The following is a 20,947-nucleotide window of genomic DNA, read 5'->3' on the forward strand; positions in this document are numbered from 1 at the left end:
TGCAAAAATTTTTAATATGACCTACTAGAAACTCAATTATTTTTACTATGGGCTACTACCTACTCTGAGATTATTTACAATGGTACGATTGCGTTTCTGCGGAAGTTTCAAAACTGCTTTACAACTAAAAAAAAAGCATGTATGTATTTTTATAATTATGCTTTATTAATAAAATATAATATCAAAAATATAACAATACAAAAAATAAAAACTACTATTTATATTTCTTCATTTTATGATATCTTGAAAAACAATCCCCAAGGTGCATTCTTGGTTTATCAGGGCAAGTATTGCAGTATTCACTCGTTTCATGTCTTTCACCTTTCTTCTGTCTGTTGGAGCAAACAATACAATCTCTTTTTTTGCCTCTACGCATTTCATGAAGTTTCCCGTTTAATCTAATTTCAGAAGATGATGTAGAAGCTCTAGATCTTTCTTGTCGAAAATTATTAATCAGTTGGTCTATTAATAGTTTAACATATTTCAAATGTGTTAATGGTTTCTCATTTTGTTTTTTTTTCACAATTTTATATATGATATATGAATTAATTACACACACCTCCATGCCCCAAAAAAACATTTTTCTCCACCACTTAAGAGACTTTCTCAAAAAACAATAAGTAGATGTATATTGATTAGTTTGATTTATGCTGCTCATAGAATTTGTGTAGCTGACAACTACATTAGGCTTTCTAATGTTTACTTCTTTACCTCCTTGCAGAATTCTTTTTGAATCTATCATTCCAGCATCATTCCAAGTACTCAAGAGTGACATAATTCTCTTGTCTTTCCAGGCTAAGAACATGATTTTTCTTTTTTTATAAACAAAAATTTTCTTATCTGAAAACTTTGATTTTTTAATAAACATCGGAATATCTTTCCTATTAGGTTTTAGGGTACCAGTCAAATAACATTTTACTTTCATTAATTCTTCTGCCAAAGGTATACTGGTATAATATCTATCAGTAAACATATGATAACCCTGTGCCTCTGGAATTTTATCTAACAACTTTTGATATAAATGCAGTGGAATCCTAGTGCTAACTGGTAAATCTGGACGAATAAGATTTCCTGATGTAATACTCCCATAATAAGGTAAGATAGTATAGATATAACCAGTTTCAGAATCCACCATCGCATATATTCTTATACTCCACTTTGTTGGCTTAATAGGGTTATAGGTAATAAATGAAATTTTCCCTTTAAATGTTACTATTGATTCGTGTAAACTAATATTTTGACCAGGAATAAAGTGCTCAGAAAATTTTGAATCTATATAGTCTAAAAAAATGCTGGCTTGTTGTATATGTGTTTTAAGATTTTTGCTCCCTGAGTCAGGTGTTTTCAAATGAAGCATCCAAAATATTTGATTGAATCGAGCTCTTGTAAATATATCAGAAAAAAAAGGGATTCTACTGTTATGTTTAGTCGACCAATATTCTTGCATGTTAGAAATAGGCATTGTACCCATATTTAGGATGACTCCAATGAAAGCCCAGAATTCATCTTCATTTACATCATGCCATGTTTGCCATATAGAGTCTTTAGTTAGATTCTTTGAATTCAACACAGATTTTGCATAGTTATTTGTTTCCTTTATTATTTCATCAACAAGTGGTTTTGTGAAAAATAGTTTAAAAAACTGAATAGGTTCAAAAATATTAGAAGAAATTTGTGGTCCTGTCGATTTTGGTCCTATTGAATAATTTATTCTTGTAGGCCTGTACCCATCCTCTGTAATACTAATCCAATCATCCTCTTCCGTGGTGGAGCTTGCGGTATCATCGGTATCCGATTCAATAGGCCGAGCTTTTCGACTTCGATTAATTATATCACTGCTGTCACTATCGCTCTCGGTATCACTATATCTACTTTCATTTATACTATTAATTTCAGCCAAATCGTCACTATAAAACCTAAGTTCGAATTCCTCTTCGCTTTCCGAAAATTCATTTTTTTTCATTTTTAGAGTAAATAAAAAAAAAAAGATTATAATAATTTTAACGCACAATTATAGATGAAATCTAACAGTACAAACTTCTAAGGAAAAATGAAGAATATTTTAATTTAAATGTAAAAATAAACTACGCAGATTACTTGAAGCTTTCTTATTCATCGTCAATGTGTGGAATAAACTATTGCTTTTATGTTGCCGCAACAGTGACAATGAAGTTGTTAGTTCCACTTACAATGTCGCTACGACATCTACAACGGATTGTAAAGGGTTAAAAAAATATATATTCCTCATATAAATATATTTTTCAAAACATTAATATATCTTCAATTTTATCTAACAGTATTAACTTCTAAACTTATTTGTTAATAATACAACAATTATTATATTTTAGTAATACATATTAAAGTTATATTTTTCACCATTCTTTATGTTCACTTGTGCAGATAAAAGAGAATAGAACATTTTTATATCTTTATTCATTTATTACTAATAATACTTACCTATACAGAAAATAAAATACTGTACAAATATTTTGTTAATTTATACAAACTTTTCATTTGCGAAATTTAAGATATATCATTTTCAGAAAGATTTCACAGAACTCTATAGTCAGAGTAGTATAATGTTATATCTAACATATGTCACAAATTTCTGTTTTCATAAGTCATTTATAACTTTGAATATTAATACAACATTGTTATACAACCATTTTTATGTGTTGCCTTTATCGAATTAATGTTATTTTTCCAATTCGATATATAAATTCCAATAATTGCACTGCATTGTAGCATGTATTTGATTATATATTTTATTTATTTTTTAATAATATACTAATGTCATGTACCTATAGCAAAAACAAAATCCAGTTATAATCCTAATTATAGAACGAGCTGGAAAATTTTTATGTAATAATAATTGATATATTGCAATATAATAGCAAAATATTCATTTAGAATGCACTATATCACAATTATCAAGGACTAAACTTTTATATAGTGAATATTTTGTATACATAATTTCTTTTGATTATAATTAAATGCAATGATAAATCTTGCAAACATTTCGTTCGCTAGTTTATTACAGTAAGATTATAAATCAAATAAATATTATTTATTACATTTATTAATGTTTTATGCACATTATTGAATCATAAATTATAGGTAAGAAATAATGAACTGTTCTAGTAGATTATGAATGAAAAAATTTATATTATAGGTAACAATTATTCATCTATTATTAGGAATACTATATCAATGGTACATTTATAATCTATAGTAATACTTATACAAAATAATAGAAAATTATTTGAACCTATGAGATACATATGAAAAAGTACAGTAACATCCTTCTGCGTTGAAATATGTAATATGTATAACATGAAATAAGTTAACACATTACTTCCGATTTTAAGTTAACTTCTAATTCTGATGTAAATAGCACCAGCATAAACGTGTAAAATGCACATGTTCCATATTATAAGAAAGCAGCGTGAAAAATAATACTTTATATCATAAACAAATAGAGACTATATATACTTACTTTTATATAAATATATATATATATATAAATGTTAGTACTCTAAATCTAGTACTGCTTTGAGAATCCAATATTTCGGACATATACATGCTTAGAAACAGGTTCGGAGCAGTACCAGAAACATATTCACATATTTTTTTAAAAGTTTATTTATCCTAAGAGATATACAAAACAAACATTCTTTTGTAACTGTTATAATTCCCCTATAATAACACAGAAAATTCTGCCGTAATTTTCAATATCTGTTTTTATTAATTATCTCCATCAAATGGATACCTTTGTATCAGTACAATTCATTTTAACCAGCTATGTTAAAATTATGCACATCTGCAAATCAGTATTAAAATATTACAATTTCATATTTTACAGTATTCATCCTCTAGCTCCCTCTAGAACAGGTTTTGCTTATATAATCACACATTACATGATAATGTGCACGGGAGATGAAAAGCTTTTACGTCAAAAAGTAGTGGTTACCTGCTGAGCCAAATCAAGGTGCAAGTCAGTCTGACTGTAAAGAAGCCTCTTGTATATTCATTTTGCATACCAATCTTGGCCACGAAATTCATATTTGCATTACTTAGCCTGCTTTTTTTGGTATGCTTCTTACACAGTTGACTCTAATCTCAATGATTAAATTCTGTACACACTAGGATCTAGGAATGTTAATATTACAAGAAACCACAATAATTTATTATAATACAGCCTGCTGTACACCAGATGACTCGAGGCAATACAAGACACGCCTTATCTTACTTTCTTAAACAATGAACGGAATCACATGATTCTGAAAGGATTTTAACGTATTCGTTTTATTGGAAAATGAATATGAGAGGGAGAATGACGATGGTAAGGGCAGGGACTACTTCAATTTGCTAAAACTCAAAGAATAATTCTACTTTAGTTTGTCTTCAACGACTGTCATTAATTTCAATGAGAACAAAAATTCATTACTTTATACGATTATAAAAGATTTGAAATTATAATTATTACTAAGATAACATAAAAACGAATTTTTATCAGTTATGTAAAATAAATCGAATCGCCTTGTTTTTACGAATAAGAATTAATTGTGTTTTATATGTTTTACGTATAATATTTTTTACAGTACTACTGCTCCATGGCTGGGTTACCGGCCTAATTTTGATTTCACAAAGTTGTGAATTAAATATCTTGTTTCGATTTTGATCACTTATAAGCTATAAGGCTCAATCTCGTGGTTTAGAATACATCGTCTGTGGAAACTATCACATGTTGACGCAGATGTAGAATCGAAGTTGCATTAAAATATATACTTATCCTAATACTTACAACTATACGACACGTACTTAAATCAATTACATTCATACAAAGCAGCCCCATACCCCACCTGCGACAGATTTGATTTAAAGAAATATTCTGTACAAGGATATACAATAAGTCTTCTTACACTGGCAGCGAATGAACTGAACTGATAAATACCAAATTATTTCGAATGATACCGCCCAACTATGGAGCCGTCGTATCCAGTTTTATATAGCTGCAACAGCTTTCAACTTAGTTTGAATATAATGTCAACAATTATTGAGCCCCTGCGCCTTCCACCTGATAGAAAGTAGGGTCACCATATCTTTTCATTCTGCTATCCTACGCCATTTTACATGTTACTATCAATATGTTAAAATACAAATGTCATTCATACGATCTTCTTTCGCACCTCTCATACATACAATTTTAAAATAATTAATATAATCGCGGGTATTTAATTATTATTGTAAATAATCAGGGACTGGTGATTAGTTATTTGTTTTCCTAGTGGTGTAAGTACGCTCACGCTAAGATCAATGGTACGTACAGTAGGTGAGGTATGCTTTCAGGATCAAGGACACGGGGTGATAGATGAAATTTTGTCGTGCATCCGCTATTCATCATCTTCTTTATACTCTTCTTCACTGTCACTTTTTACAGTATTTGCTGGAACTCCTACTACAGGTGCACCATCTTTCATTTTCTTTTTGTACGCAGTCATTTCCTAAATAACAAAACATAATATATATCAAGTTCACATAAATTATTACAAACAGTGTCAATATATTCGTACATACTGTAGTTTAAATTCTAAATATAAGATATATTTAATATTTAATAATACAATAAAAAATACCTAATAATTTGTTTGAATCATACATAATTATGTTATACATACTCTTTCATATCGAGCCTTATCCTTTTCCGCCATAGCCTCATATTTCGATTTGGTTTCAGGATCTGCATCTGACCACTTTTTACCAAGTTCCTTAGCAATATCACCTACACCAAACTCAGGATTTAGCATTTTCACCTTTCCACGTTCATCATTGCAGAACCAGAAAAAGGCAGATCTATTGAATAAAACGTAATATCATTATTACACGCGCATACATACACAAATTATGGTTTTATAAATATAAATGCAAATAATAATTAGAAATAATTGAAAACTATCTGAATATATTAATTGCGTTTTATTACATTATGAACATTAAGTAATTTCATCACATTTACTTACAGCGATCTTTTAGGAGCATTATGGTCTTTGATGTGTTTGCGTTTTTTGCCCCTGCCTTTACTTTCTCCTTTCGGTGGTGTATAATTTTGCATCTCTGCATCGTATCTCTTCTTATCTTTTTCAGCCATTTCGTGAAAACGCTTCTTTTCTTTATCTGACATTGTCTACAAACATGTAGTACATATTATGATTATAAGAAACATACTTGTGTGACACTAAATTTATAATTTACATAAAATAATTATAACTATAATACATTTACTGGTTTACACATTTATATATGTACGCAATGCTATAAAATGTAAACATAATTTGAATCATATATATAAAAGTGCAATAATTGTGAAAAGTATTAATAAAAATTATCAACTGATCTATATTATTTATATAAATGTTTATTCTATTATTAAAATGTTTATTCTATTATCTAAATTATTTATATAAAATTTATATAAATTATTTATATAATTTATATAAATTACTTAATATTCGGATTAATATTTTTTTAATATTATTGAGGAAGATCAGAGATATTTAATCTTTGTAACTAAAAAATTAGAATGAACAGTAATAGATAATAATTATATTATTACACGTTGCAAATACTGACAGAACCTGAATATATTTTTATCGTCTTTGTTGTTATAATCATTTATGACGAGGTACGAGAATCGGGATCGTGAAGATGACATATTTTATTAAAAAGGAAAAACGCTAATATGGCGAGTAATTAAAATATTGTTAAGTAGGAGAATACCTAATAATAAGTAGACTATGAATGTTTATATATCCATAGAAGAATTGAAGGTGCAAAAATGTATATAATATAATTATATATATGTAACCAGCCTTCTGCGCTCAAAAATATACTTGAAAACGTGTAGTTCGTGGAAGAACATTTAAAAATTTTACAGCTGCTGAGGCCAACATTTTAGTAAGATAATGGGAGGTCAATGTCTTTAATCGTAAAGACCATCTGGTCTGTAATCTAAAAGAGGAGCGTGCAGAAAGTGTCTCTCCCTTTTCGAGGGGTAGGATGACCAGATGTTGGAGTAGCACCTGTTCAAAGTGACGTTGTTTCACATTTGCAAAACTTCTTCTACCGAAAAATATATCTGAACTTCTTAACGTACCGAAAAGTTTGCGATAAGTAATATTACATGTTATTTTATAGATATTTATCAAACAGTAAGTAATCGTGACAGACATTACGTGAAAATATTTTCTAAAATGTAAATCAATTTCAAATTGATACATTTTATTCGCTTGCAGCTTTCTAATCGCACTTTTATTATACACATTTTGCACAGTAGTTTTATAAGTATTATACAAAATATAAATAATTGGTAAAACAAAATTATTTCCTAATGGAAAATACGATTCGCATTTACGTGTTTTATAGTAATTCTAATAGTAATAATTCTGACCCGTATTTACCTATACCTGTGTTAGACAAAATTCAAGGGAAAATTAATTTTAATCCAAAATTTGTCAAAAAGGCTAACAACCTTATTACCTGTTAGTAGATTTTAACTGCGAATTTTATAGTATATTTTACAATATTTTTAACGAATAAGAGAAAATTCAAGTAAACGATTTAAAAAATTAAAGGACAGCCATGTGATTGGCATATTATTAGTTTTATGACATGATGCATACTATACAATATAAGGGACGAACTCTAAGGAACAACGAGTTGTAAACCGGTCCCGTTTCTAATCAAACTCATGACAAGATCCCGGGTAGTAGCAGGTATATGATTAACCGTTAATCCGAAATATTCCTGATCTGTCCATTTTAAAACTACTTTTCTGACTAGAAGTTTACATAGACAAATATAATCAAGAATTATAGAAGTATAATATCGATGGTGTATTATAAAAAAATGGCTTCACTAAAACATTTCAATACTTCGTATTATAAAAAAATAATTTCATCGAAATATTTCATTACTGTGTATCGATCAAACAAGAATTTCATTCATTGAAATCAATGTTTAACTACCTATAACATTCTTCATTCATAAAAGAAATACATATACTTATTTGCAAAATATTTATATAAAATATTTTCCTACAAGAATTCTTTCCTTTATTAGTTAAGATATTTTTTAGTAACTTCATAAATAATTTCTTTTTTAAAGCTTGTACTATTATCAGTTTGTTGTAAAACTTTATGCACTCAAAATGATTCTGTGGGAGCTTGCCTTATGTATAAAAAGATACGGACAAGTTATCTTCAAAGAAATCAACGTATAGCAACTTCCAGATGAGGTCAGTTAACTGTAAATTACTACTTAAATTAGTTACACTTTTACTCCGGCGAACAACGCTAGGAATTATTATTATTTCCTGAAACATGTTTAACGAACTAATTATAGTTACTTATATCTTAAAACAGTGTAAAGAAGTTTCATTAGAAATATATATTCTAAATCCAATCAGAGTTTTTTTCGTTCGAAGTTTAGTATTATGCGCACTAGCAAATATCATACTTTTACATCTTATGTATTCTTATTAATCTTGTTTAAATATGTTTGTGTTTCTTTATTGTATATTTATGTCGGCAAAATGTCTATATAAAATATATTCTTCTGATGTTTTGTTCCTATATGTGTATTATTTCATTATATATCACAAAATATATATCGTGCTCTTTATATTAATGTAAAAATCTCGATTTTATAAGCCACATTATTCAATTATAGAATTACATAAAATATGTAGAATTATGCTGCTAGATATATATCTGGTAATTAAATCAGTTTCTGAAAATGTAACTTCCACAAAGACGTAAGTGCTGTGAAGTTCGGAAATTATACTTCATTTTACAATATGCAGAATAATGCAAAAATAATAGATTGTAACTAATGTAACTGTAATAATTATTACATTATAATTTATTAGCATTATTAGTCTTGTGTTAATATTATTATAATTAACGAACTAAACACATATTAATTATAACACACATGCTATCCTACAGTGAAAAATTTTGATAAATAATTCTAAAAATATAAATAAGTGCACGACAATAATTTTTGCTTATATGTACATACTATTTTCATTGATTAAATCTTTCTGGTAAGTTTGTTGTCTGAATTTTGATCTTTTTTCCTTTATTTCTGTAAAACCCTTTATCTTGCTTAACCATAAATTTACTTCAGTTTTCTAAATTATCAAACTTTAAATCAAACGAATATTATTTAAAACAAAAAACAATCTGTAAGTTCTGGTTATTAACGATAAACTTTTTACATGAGCCTCTCAGAAACGAAACTAAACAACTTCATTTTTTATTAATTTCTTAATTTCATAACACACGATTAATTAATATTCAATTCTCAAAGAACAAATGATTTACTTCCATAAGTTCATTATGATGAAAAATAACATAAATAATGGTAAATTCTAAGGTGTATTTGAAGAACTGTTTGTAACATCGTCACTTTTCTGTACTTTTCAATTTATAGAATTGGTTAACGTGTACTTCTGAAAGACTCATATATTTTATTCTATAAAATGTGTAACATGCTTTTATAATTTCATTATTATTAATTTGGATGTAAAACGATAGAATTTTAATTATATCTCAAGTGGATGAAGTTCTAGAAATATTTTAATGTCTCTTACCTTCCACCTCATTGCACACTTTTTAGAGAATTCTCGAAAGACAATCTTTTCCTCGGGGTGTTTCTTTTTATGTTCTTGACGACATGTTTGCACGAAGAACGCGTATGCGGTCATCCGTCCTCTTGGCTTCGAATCCTTTCCTCTCGGCATATTGTCTCGTTGTTGTAAACTCTGAGCGTTATTTTGCTGGAGATTATTCTGCTGCGGTAACTGCTGTATCTGGTGCTGCAATAAAAGAATCATTATTAAAAACACGGTGGCAATTATCAGTGTCCTCTTAACTCTCGTTTAACGAATATTTGAAAAAAGGAAGAATTCGCTAGCGTTTTATTTTTAACGCAAAACGAACAGACTAAAAAAATTGCTATTCTTTTTCTCTTTCTCTTGCAGAAATTGATTAATTATCGTATCGAATTGGTAATGTAGATTGGCTCAAAGTTACAAGATTCGAGCCAGCATATTTTGTGATGCGTACAATTCTCTTTTGTTTCACATTGTGATAAACTCTACTCTAAACATAATATACAGGTATGAATACTGTATTGGATTGCCAAATGTTTGAATAGACCAGAAGCCGCCTCTAAAGATGTGTTTTCCAGCGAATATTATTCAAATTAGCTTTGAAACTTCTTCGATACTCTCATCCAAAGCCAGAATCTGTCTGAATAATTGTTAAAAGATATCGAATAATTAGTCCATATCGAGACGTATCTACATGTTAATTTTACCCATTACTACTATAACGTGCAATATATTGGTAATGACCTTTTTATCTCTAATGTACGAATCCGGAATCTAACAAAGGGATTCTGGAAAATAAAGTTTTTTTTATTTCTAATCAGATTTTCTCCCTGCGTGCAAAGCATTGCTTCGTAGACGAAAATAATACCAGGCGCATAATAGTATTGCGTGCAGCTATGTTATAATTCTAGAAGCTAGCTGTTTAAAACACTATGTGTACAGGAAACAAAATTCCTTCATGACATAATATAATATATGATGATTGTATAATACATTGTATTAATAAGCATAATTGTCATGAATATCATTTCTAATACCTAATATATAATATACATATACATATTACGTTTGAATAAATATATAAATAAGTTTGAAATATTAATTTATTGCGTGATGCCTAGCACTGTTATCTTCTTGTTAAAGATAACATTCACCAATATTTTGTATACAATTTAAATAGTGTTCTGCAAGTCAATGTTTTGTTCCAAGTTTATTAATGAAATATAATTTTCCTAGTGATAATATAAGTTAAAACGAATTATTCTAAATAATTTATTAATATCGTACAGTTATAGATAGCAATGAATTGGCAACAGGCTAGTCGACAACTAAGCAATTATTATCGTGTACTATTTATCGGGTATTAAACAGTATAATATTATACTACTGTTAATATCATACTGCGTATTATTATTATAAAGTTACAGTATCTATTTTAAACTACAATTTCATTGTGGTTGAAAATAGAAACAAAAAATGCATCTAATGTGAGAATATCATAATTCATTTGATCATTATACTTATATGGAATATCTTGTAATGTATTTAATGTAATATACCTATCGAAGAGTAAATTATTTTCCTTTCTCTGAGTATGAAACCCACAAAATATAGCAGAACAGACTTGTATGCATTCTCTATGAATAACAGTACAAAAAGAAGAATTGTTGTAATAAAGACCATGCTTATATTATATTGTATGTCTTTTACAGTTTCCAGTAAAATGAGAATGGTAAATGATAAAACAAAAAGATGAATAAAGAGTACTTAACTTTACTACATGACATCACAATATACTAATTTCATTAGCGATGCTTATTATGCGGAAAAGAGAATTATAATTTACATTGTGATAACAAAAAATAAGTACTTTGGAAATATATTTTCGAAACGAACGGCATAGTACGAGAAAGTTAAAATTTTGCGAACATCGTTAGTGTTCGTAATGAACATTGATGTATGTACAAACTTCATTAAACGAGATCGTGTTTTCAGCATCAACTAAAATTACTTCTAGATTGCATGTTACTACGTGTACCCAACAAATATTTACATATACGATCAAACAGAAATTGATATCCCCCATTTGTTTAATATTAAAATTTAGTTCAATTATTTATCTAATTGACAAATACCTGCCGAAGAAAAAAGATGACGATTTAGATAATAAAATGAAATACTGAACACAATTCATTGGATTTTCAAGAGAAGATTTCCTGAAAGAGTGTACTCTAATTTAATTTAATATTATTAATATATTACTTTAAGTTTCGTTGATGTCATATTTTAAATTTATATCGTGTTAAAACTTATCAGTGAAAACTTTGGAGATTGGATTCTTTTTATGTGTACTGCATTTTAAATCTATGAACAAAATTTATATATCGCTTACAGCGATATTTATATCAGTATATTACTAACATCTTTTCCGATATCTTAAAAACAATTTTGTATTTATGCCATATACCTCACTATTATTGGTTATTACTTTTTGTTTCAAAAAAACCTTATCTTTTTTTATAAACTTTAAGGTCAATGTAGATATAAAATATTGATGTAGAAATAATGTATTTCATGTAGTTATCTACTCTTCTGTAAGTTTATATCGACAAAAAATAAAATTCTGTATAATTAATAAATTAAGAGATAATAAATTGCAAAAATTTCTGCACGAAGTTTTTAATATTATGTTTTGTGTATTTGTAAATGGTGATCTCGTAAAATATCGAGTATAAATGATCAAGTAAAAATATTTTCTTTAAACATTCGTAAAAAGTATAATTTACTCAATGATAAGAATCCACTTTAAATTATAAAACCTTATTACTGAGATATGTCTTTTCAACTTAAAACAAATTAATTCCAAAGCTATTCATTTATTTAAATACGCTTAAATTATCTAACCAGTTAACAAGTATGTACTTTTATTTACCTTTTTATAAAAAGTAAATACTTTTTATTGTACCTTTGTGTACGTTATTTAATACGTTTTGACGGAAACATGTCAAATAAGTGTTCAATTATTTAAACGAAAGATAAAGAGATAATATGATAACTTGAAGAACAAATTTCACCAAAAGGATATGATTCTGAAGAAAACTAAAATTTAATTTACTTCTAATCTTTTTTAAATTCTAAAATTGCAATCAAATGTTCTAAGATTTCTGTAATGATAAAATATGCGAACTAATATGCATTTCATGAATAATCGTGCAATATGTATTCTTCATTGCTGCATTTCATTTCCTTTGCAAAAAAATAATGTTCTGTAATTATGTTTAAGATAATCTGACAAAATTCGATCAAAATGTTAAAAATGTAACAATACTTTCATCTGCAATATCTGAAAAATAAGAATTCATTATATGTACATCATTTTGAACTGCAAAAATTATGCCATATGTTATAAAGATTGAATTCCTCCTAACGCTACTACGTCACACTGGATCAATTTCGAAACAATCTGTTGTGTTGTTCTGTTATTAAAAATATTCTCAAGTTTGAAAATAATACGAAAGAATTGTTGCAGACATATATAAATTCTTGTTTCTTTTTACTGGTTGGAACAAGTATTACAATATAAATCAGAGTTAAGAATAATATAAACCACTCGACCCACTATTCGAAACTTTATATTGCTATAACTAAAACACGTTGTCAAGGAATATAAGATCTCAACCGATCTCAGGAATTAATCAAACATTAAAAATAATGGAAATATTTTTCCATATTTAAACGTTCTTCAATGTATCTTCGTTGGAGATTAAGGAATCATGTATTACTGTTAATACCGGTTTCTCATTTATGATACTGTTTTACGATGTTTGCAACTATCGTTTACAGTTATAATGTTTCAGTAAATCCTGCGTGTAATCACATTCGTACAATAGAAACATATTATATAAAGATTTGATACATAAACCATTTTGAATCACTACCTAAAGTTTCATCGAAAATTGATTACTGTTACAAATTTATGTCCAAACATATCACCGAATATGGTGGCATTTCAAATATCCTATAGCTCAAACTATTTTATTGATAAAATCGGAGCATCGTTTGTTCCCTGATATCGAAAAGCGGTCGAAGCAACTAAGAGGATCAACTCCTAAGTTTATTGTAAAGTAAAATTCAACGGAACGAAATTATAAAAATTCCAAGATCCTAAATGCAATAGAGATATCTTTTGGAGTTTTAAAACCCCTTGAAAAATGTATGTTTGTATATTTCATACATATATTTATATACAAAATAAATTTTATGTTCATTTTTTAAATTCCCCTTGAAATAACTTTTACTGTTTTAGTAAAATCTATAACGTAAAAGTCGCAATATTTCTGAACGAATATCGTTTATTATTTTATGAAATGTACGCATAATCGAATCAATAGTTCCAATCTTTTCTTTTCGCAAAGAGAAAATTGCAAAGAAGGTTTTCTTGAATAACGATACGTTCAACATTTTATCCAAGGAGAAAGAACGTAAGTTTATTTCCTCCATTTACCTCTATCACTGTAATCTTAAATTTTCGGGCCACTTTCTGACTTTCTCTCCATCTGATAGATACAGAGACTTTAATCTTAACTTTCATTCGAGCTCTGCTTTTAATATTGCTCCAAATACGTTTTCAATGCTCCGCGATATTGAATGCTCTTTATTGGAATCTCGGGGAAAAAACACGGTATTTTTAAAGACAGACATTCTTAACCGACATTCTCTAACATTGCGATTCCGGAGCAATAAAAAGTTGTAGGGATGTAATAATTTTATGTGTTTCATCAGTAATGTGTTAATAACTCATATTGTGAATATCGCGCGATTCTAGATTAATAAAGATTAGCGTGGAAGTAATAATTTCAAATGAATAAGTTTATGTGTTTCATATCTATTATAATACAGTGTCTCATACCATATTTTTGAATAAAAGCATTTTTAACCACATTCTTTTCGAAATTATTTCAAGATAATCATTTCATGCTTCAAACTAAGTGCTCTGAAGAAATATTGTAGCATGTACATTTACATTAAGTACAACGAAAGAAACCTATTCCTAGTGCATCACGTATGTAAGAGATTCAACAGTGACTTGTTGACATCTCGCTAAATTTGAACATTTGTGAACATTTGTACTGACACACGTTTATCATTGTACAGTCTATGCTTGTAACTCTACTGTTAAAATATGCACAAAAAATGATATTATGATTTGAAACAGTCTGATTAACGTGTATTTTTTGCTTGCCAAACGTTAAATAATTCATAAACCGGCAATTAATTTTGCCGTTAAAAGATACGCAGTACAGATATCAAATTGTATTATTAAACACGTGCGGCTCATCTCTAATTAGACTAGAACATATACATGAATTAAAACTTGCTGAAATTAGGACAAAAATCAGACAATTATAGAACCAGTATATCCAATATCGTGGAGAAATAACTAAAAGTATTCGAAGGATTTTGTAATTTCTCGAAAATATTGGAATACCCAGATTCAATATTGCTAGTATTACTTTTATTTTTCCTTAGGGATTTATAATTTATATCCATGGCATATTATGTATTTATGCATTTATCTATTTTATATATGTATTATGTACGTGTTAGAGTTTAATATGAAAGATCATATTAAAATATGAAACATAATCCTTCTGAAATTTTGAAGTATCCTGAAACTTTACAGGGTTGAAATAGAATTTAATTTATCGTTAGAAGAATTGAAAAGCTGAATATTCTTGAATATTTTTCTGTAAATTTAACACGAACTTGTGTACAGAAAATGTAATAATATACTTGAATAACTGCAATCATAAAATCCAGTAAAATAGAAGATGAAGAACAGTATTCACGAAACAGAATTTTATACTTTTAACATCATTGAAAAGTAGAATTACTCTTTTGTGCTCAACCAACCTTCGAACAGACACTAACTTTAGGAAATTCATGAGGAAAAAATGACTATAATTTCGTCACTTTATTTTATAAATAAAGCGGAAAATTGCCTAACTTTTATCGAAAAGAATCTAAATTTCTTTTTTCCAATATAAATGAATAAAACACGAACCAACAATACGGAGATATGAATTTTATATTTGATTCACAAAATCAATTCCAATGCGAATATTTTTCGATATCGGACATACGATTGCTCGGAGCTTCTTTTACTTATTAATAATAAATATACGAATAAAGGAAACGACTAAAAAAGTTTTCAATCACTCAGAATCTCTGAAAAATAAAATTCTTCATTTCATATTTAATCAACGAAACCAATTAAAAAGTGGCGCCTCTTTGTATCAAAGAAATGACGCTGTGAATTAGAATTTTTTTCTATCTACTGACGATTAAAGCTTCAACCAGGACGATCAAAAACTAAACTTCAAATCGTCCAGAAACTCTTTGAAAAAATAGGAATTTTTAAATAGGTATTACGAAAAAGTATTCAAATATGGTCAAAATATTTCAAGTAATTAAAATATCTGACAAAAAAGTCCAATAAAATACAGTCATGAATAAATGAAGAAAAGTCTGAAGAAGAAACATTTGAAAATTCTATAAAATAGAATTTTGTTGCGTTAAAATGAAAAAAGCAAACTAAGAACAAAATGATTCCTTATCAAAGGAACGTCGATCAATCGGAATTTCTATTTCCAATCGTGAATGCCTAAAACACTTCGATCAGAGGAATCGAAAAAAAAAGAAGGGAACCGGCACGGCAAGAGCCGCTGTACGAACGTACGTACGAAGAAGGCCGCACGAAACCCGGAATCAATAGCGGACAACGGTCGGTGGGGCAAGAGACGCGAGTCAGGATGAAACGCAGACGGTAGTACGAAAGCAAGCACGATAGAATCAGTTATTAAGATTTTTTCAACGCAAATAGAGCCGAAAATTCATGACTAATTTGAGTCGATTATCATTGATCGTCGACATGTTTTGTCAACTGATGAAATTTTTCTTAATGAAAATAGCGATTTATCGGCAATTTCAATAGAATATAAAAGATAAAGAATTAACAAAATAAAAATAAAGAATATTTTCGAACGTATTGCCCTTGCTAATCCAATTGTTGGATATTTGAAATGAAGTATAAATCCATCTGATTATTTCCTACTAAGTGCTTTTCCTTAATAACGTCGAGATAAACAGCTCGACAACATAGCTACGGGTATAATGATTCAAAACGTCGTTCGTGTCAAAGTATAACCATCACAATGACGACCATTTAAACTTTTACAGCCGAGACAAACAGAATAACAAGAGTTCAAAATTCTTAGAATTATTCTCGCATATTAAAGCATGTCTTTATGAAGATATTACACGGCTAAGGAGAAATTGACGTTCAGTCACGTGTTATCATAATTACTGTAATTATGCTCTTTACTGTACTCTTTCTCTTCGGTTCACAGACAGAATGAAATAGTGATGCTTGCCCAACTAGTCGAAATCGATTTTCTTCTTTTCGTCAGTTCTTCTCAAAACAAAAGAGAGAAACTGTACAACTCGTGTATTTGTTACAAGTATTATTCTATATCACTAAGCGTAAAACACTAGAAAAAAGTACTTTTCTTTTCAGTGTTTCGCATAGTTACTAACAAACCACTAATAGATTTCTCGCTTTATCTACGAAAAAAGAACAGAAAAAAGGTAGTTGAAGAACGAGATGCAACAGAAGTGCAACTTTTTGAAAGAAACCGCAACATATTTAATAAGTTAGAATGAGAGAGATGTTAAACCTATCGGTTAAAAAGCGATACGAAACTGATTGTCAAGAAATATTAAAAGACCGTATCTCAGCCGCTTTTCTTCCAAGTGCATAAAAGAATCCCGCGCAAATAGAAGTAAGCGAAAAATATATATATAAATGTATGTAAATGTAATGATGTATAGGGTGAAAAAAACAATAGAATATACTTGTATGAAATTAAAAAGCAGGCAATAACGAGAAAAAGAGGAAGCATAAAGGGGGTCGATCGTGGTCGCAACATACCGGGGACATAACGGGGGGCGTGGACGTTTGTGTGGTAATGGGCGAGAGGTGCTGCTGTTGTTGGCCCTGCAATTGCTGATGCAGGTTGTTCTGGCCGGCGTCCATAACTCCACCTGGGTACCACCACTGTACGCCAGGCGGTGGTGCGGAAGGTGTACCAGGTACACCTCCGCCTGTTCCGGGCCCCGTTCCTAATCTATAATCATAGCCTCCCCTCATGCAGGAGCCAACCGGCGTAGACGTCGAGACGGGATTCGACTGTGTGCCCGTGGTGGCTGGATTCTGAAAGCTGGAGGCCATCTTGTAGGAGAAAAGCTGCTGGGTAGCGGCAGCGGTACTCCTAACGATATCCTGATGATGCTGTTGCTGTGCTTGCTGTTGTTGCGTTAGCTGCTGCTGCTGTTGATTCATCAGGTGTTGATGTAAATTCTGCTGTTGTTGCTGTTGCTGCTGTTGTTGCTGTTGTTGTTCGGCAGATACGGCGTTTAAACCCGAAGGCCACCAGGCGGTACCACCGGAGGCATCCTCGCGGCTTCCTGGGCTCGCTGTGCCCCAGCCACCGGCAACGCGGTGGTGTTCCGACATATCGTACACGCGGACGGTCTGTCTGTCACTTCGGCCTCGTTTACCACAAACGGTACCACCAACCAAGGAAAAGAAGAGGATGCACGAAGAAATTACACGACACGCACTCATACACCACACATACGCTCCTCTGTCTCCCTCATACAGGACATGCACACATACGCACGCGAACGCTGTGCGCGCGCGCACGCACTCGCTCGCTTGCTCTCACACCACCGGACAAAGTATACCTCTCTACACGCACACACACATGTACGCACACGCACCCTCACATTCGTACGGGATCCTGTTCGTGACCGTCGTGTATCGCGCGACACGCACCGCACGCGCTACTGTGTTCTCACTGTCACACCACGTTTCTCTTGTCCAGCCGGCGCACTACACGATCACTACTAGTACTCCTGGTAGCACAAGCGGCTTCATACACGCTGCTTTTTCCACGACGATGTATAGAGGAGGTCCTCGTGAATACGTACGTTATACTTGGGATGCGGTCTACTCGACGCTACGCTCAACCGTTCGTTAGCTCCGTGAGTAGGTATGGCGGGTAGAGGAGGAGGGCGGGCGGGTGGGTAGGGGAGGGCGCTCTCTCTCCCCTTCTAGCTCTTTCTTTTTCCCTCTGTCTCCCCACCATCGACAGATACACTGCCGCGTCTCTCCGTCTCTCTTTTTCTCCCTCTTTCTCTTGCCGTCTCTTCTCTCTTCGCTCTCCTTCTCTTTCTCTCTTTCCCTTTTCTTCCCTCCCCTAAGTACTCATAGAGCCTTTCATTCGAGAGACACAACGTTTCTTTTCGAAGTCACCGATAATGATATTTAATAATAAATATGTATCTTCGTTCATTTATGCGTGCACTATTGTTCCCCTTACGAAAAATACATAGTATATATATATATACATATATATATATATCTATATTGCCCTTTTCTTCCCTCGAAAACGTGACGGCCTCTTCTCTCTACTTGCTCGTACACACGGTGCTAATTACGCACTCTATGCGACACCACGCTCGCATAGAGACGCAATGCTTCTTTTACGTGTATATACACACCGATGTTGGCTGTTGCACAGTGGTAGTGGAACGCGTAATAGCTTTTTCACATGGAGAAGCTTACGCGCGGATTGCTTCTCTCGCCACCGACTCTACACGCGATGCCGCACACACAGAGGGCGAACCTGGCGAGGACGGGCTGGCTGGACGCTTGTATATTCTCTCTTTCTCTTTCTCCAACCCGATCCCCTTCCACACCGACCCGAAGTCTCACTCACTACTTGTCTGTTTGTCTCTTTCTCCGCGTTCCTCTGTCTTTTTTCCACTTGCACGAGCTTAGCCTTCCTTCCAGCGGACGCCGGCGAACTCGTACAGCGTTGCCAAGCCACGCTTTCACCCGCCCGCTCACAAAGGAAAACCCGAGTACGCCGACCAATCGAACTACATTTCTGCAGTGGTGGGGATGGCGGGAGTCTACCACTACTGACATCGAGGCAACGTCGCTTTCTCTCTTCCGTTCGTAGAGAATTCGAGAGCCATGGCTCGTAGTCCCCGGTAAGGTAGAGGGGCAAACGACTGCAAACCCTTCTCTACCCTTGAAACTCGAGGTCAACTTTTAGGCAGAGAAAGAGAGCGAAAGGGAGAGGAAGACACACCAACTCTGACTTGTCGCCGTGCGCTCTTTCTTCTCGCGCCTTTTTTTACCCTTCTTAGTTTCGTTACACTGCTACGGTCACTGGAATTTGCTCCACATTGGTACTTCCTGCTTTTCGCGCACCCTTTTTCCTGCGTGTCAAGTCGGCTTTACCGACCGAAGAACTCTCACTTCGTGTCACTTGTCAGTCGATACGGAAGAACTTTTTAAAATTTCCAAGAAAACAAAACGCGGAACATCTTTTACAATTTTTTTAGATTTAACGAAATTATGCTTTCCTTTAGTATATCCATCTCTTGAAATATGCACATTACATATATATGAATGTAATAGTTTATTAATATCGAAGCACCCTCGTTGTTTAATAAATCAATGTTAAGTTGTACATTTTCTACTACAAATTCGTTAGGTTTTATAAAATGTACCTAATTTAAAAATTTTACATATTTTTGAAAATCCGGTGAAAAATTGGAAAGTTTAAATATGTATACTTTCTCGTTCGTCTTCGTAAGATAAAATGTAATAAATATTACTCCTAACAATTCCAGGGACAATGCTTTATACTAACAAATCATGTTTCTATAGAAACATAATTAACTTTTAATGATTACGATAATAAGTAAATCTTTCAGTGCGTTAATTATCTTCCTTTCATTATTTAGAATAGTATTTCAAAAAGTATGGTTACAACGTTTTACATATATACTGAACTTATTCAAACGAAACACAAACTGTCATGCCACATATGGAATGCAATTCCTAGCATATATGTACTCTATAAACTCGTACCCCATAGCCAACGCATACCCCGTAATTTCTAGCTGTTATCAGAAGAAAGATCAAATCTATTAATATGGAAACGTATCGTGGGAACGATCGCTGTGCAACGTTGTTAAACGGCGAACCTGAACCTCCACGAGAAATTTCTAACGCGTAAGGAGCAACGTGAAATTGCGCAAGCTTTTGGAATTCCGATTTTTTAAAATTGCGCACAGACAAGACAAAATGAAAATGTATATCATAGGATTTGTACGTCGGGCTTCCTTTCTTCCCAC

The 20,947-nt window shown here is 31.4% G+C and overlaps 1 protein-coding gene across 1 annotated transcript; it reads right to left on the minus strand.

Moving 5' to 3' along the window:
- Nucleotides 1-3,722: 3,722 nt before the first annotated feature.
- Nucleotides 3,723-19,539, minus strand: LOC117154246 (high mobility group protein DSP1). The gene is made up of 5 exons (XM_033329090.2): nt 17,664-19,539; nt 9,653-9,877; nt 6,021-6,184; nt 5,679-5,853; nt 3,723-5,504 (listed from the first exon to the last, which is right to left on the minus strand). Exons 1-5 carry the CDS (start codon nt 18,357-18,359, stop codon nt 5,394-5,396), a joined length of 1,371 nt encoding a protein of 456 aa, XP_033184981.1. The 5' UTR covers nt 18,360-19,539; the 3' UTR covers nt 3,723-5,393.
- Nucleotides 19,540-20,947: the final 1,408 nt, after the last annotated feature.

This window comes from Bombus vancouverensis, chromosome 3 (assembly GCF_051014615.1).
Source record: "Bombus vancouverensis nearcticus chromosome 3, iyBomVanc1_principal, whole genome shotgun sequence".
NCBI lineage: Eukaryota > Metazoa > Arthropoda > Insecta > Hymenoptera > Apidae > Bombus > Bombus vancouverensis.